This window comes from Poecilia reticulata, linkage group LG7 (assembly GCF_000633615.1).
Source record: "Poecilia reticulata strain Guanapo linkage group LG7, Guppy_female_1.0+MT, whole genome shotgun sequence".
Lineage (NCBI taxonomy): Eukaryota > Metazoa > Chordata > Actinopteri > Cyprinodontiformes > Poeciliidae > Poecilia > Poecilia reticulata.
The window spans coordinates 16230907-16232044 of NC_024337.1; the positions used below are offsets into that span (position 1 = coordinate 16230907).

The following is a 1138-nucleotide window of genomic DNA, read 5'->3' on the forward strand; positions in this document are numbered from 1 at the left end:
TAACACCAGTTATGAACATGACATAACACCAGTTATACCGTGACATAACACCAGTTATAAATATGACATAACACCAGTTATGAACATGATACAACACCAGTTATAAACATGAAGTAGTCTTCATTCATGAATGGTTATGACTGTGTTGTCATGAAGTGTCATTCTGTAAATATTTACACTTTTAATGCAAAGTTGAAACTTTTGATTGACTTTTGGTAAAACTTTACACTAAAAGTGTCATTATTTGAAGTTGGCAAATTTAATGGACTTTTAACRTAACTTTTGGTACAACTGAAAACAAAGAACTTTTATCACTTTCAATCTAGTCAGGATGTGCTCAGCTCTACGTTGCAGCAGTAAACAGGCAGATTAGCACGTTGTCTATTTGCAGTCTTTACATGTTGAGTAGATAGAATGAAAGTTAATGTCTTTCTCAGGTAACCTTTTACCATTTAAGCAATTATGCAAGTAAGATAAAGGGTAAAAGTTAGAAGGCATACCTATAGAGAACTGCCTTATTTACACCAAAAGCTCCAACAATGAGATCTGGAAAAGCAGAAGAGTAGGAATAAAAAATCAAACCCTGGATTAAAAGGTTATTTAAGTGATTTTATATAAATAAACACCTTACCGGGGTATCCATTCATGTCCAGGTCTTGAGCTCCTCTGAGGGAAAACCCGAAGCTAGCAGGAAAAGCACCAGCAGCCCACTGGCCTGCAATCACCTGAGAAGGCTTTTCCCTGAGGCCTTCAGAGTAGCCATTGTAGATGTAGACCAGTCCCCGGCGATCATCGCCTCCGAATGGACAACTTACAGCCACGTCTGCCAAAAAGGTGAAAAATGAGCTCTTCTAATCTGACAAAATGGAATTTTAAACCAAGAGTTTGAATGATAAAARCAMAAACTTTACCATGAAATTCTAACTTTTCAGGATAAACAAGTGAACAATGACAGAGCRTGGATGAATCAGCCGTGACATTTCGTGGCCTTGACCCTGCCATTTCCTATAAWATGCGGTGGGCGTAATATCCGACTCAGCTCATGTGAGGAAATAAAAGATCATTGTAGGAGCATTCAGTGTTCCTGTCCACATGATGATCTACACAGTTGCTGTTTTTTCCTGAATGTGGCATGAGT

General features: G+C 38.1%; 1 protein-coding gene across 1 annotated transcript in view; it reads right to left on the minus strand.

The window, feature by feature from the left end:
* Window positions 1–1138, minus strand: part of LOC103467798 (integrin alpha-5) — a 52579-nt gene that overhangs the window by 22569 nt on the left and 28872 nt on the right. The window contains 2 exon segments of the mRNA XM_074186859.1: window positions 501–546; window positions 632–1100. Of these exon segments, the coding sequence (XP_074042960.1) occupies window positions 501–546; window positions 632–1100 (515 nt within the window).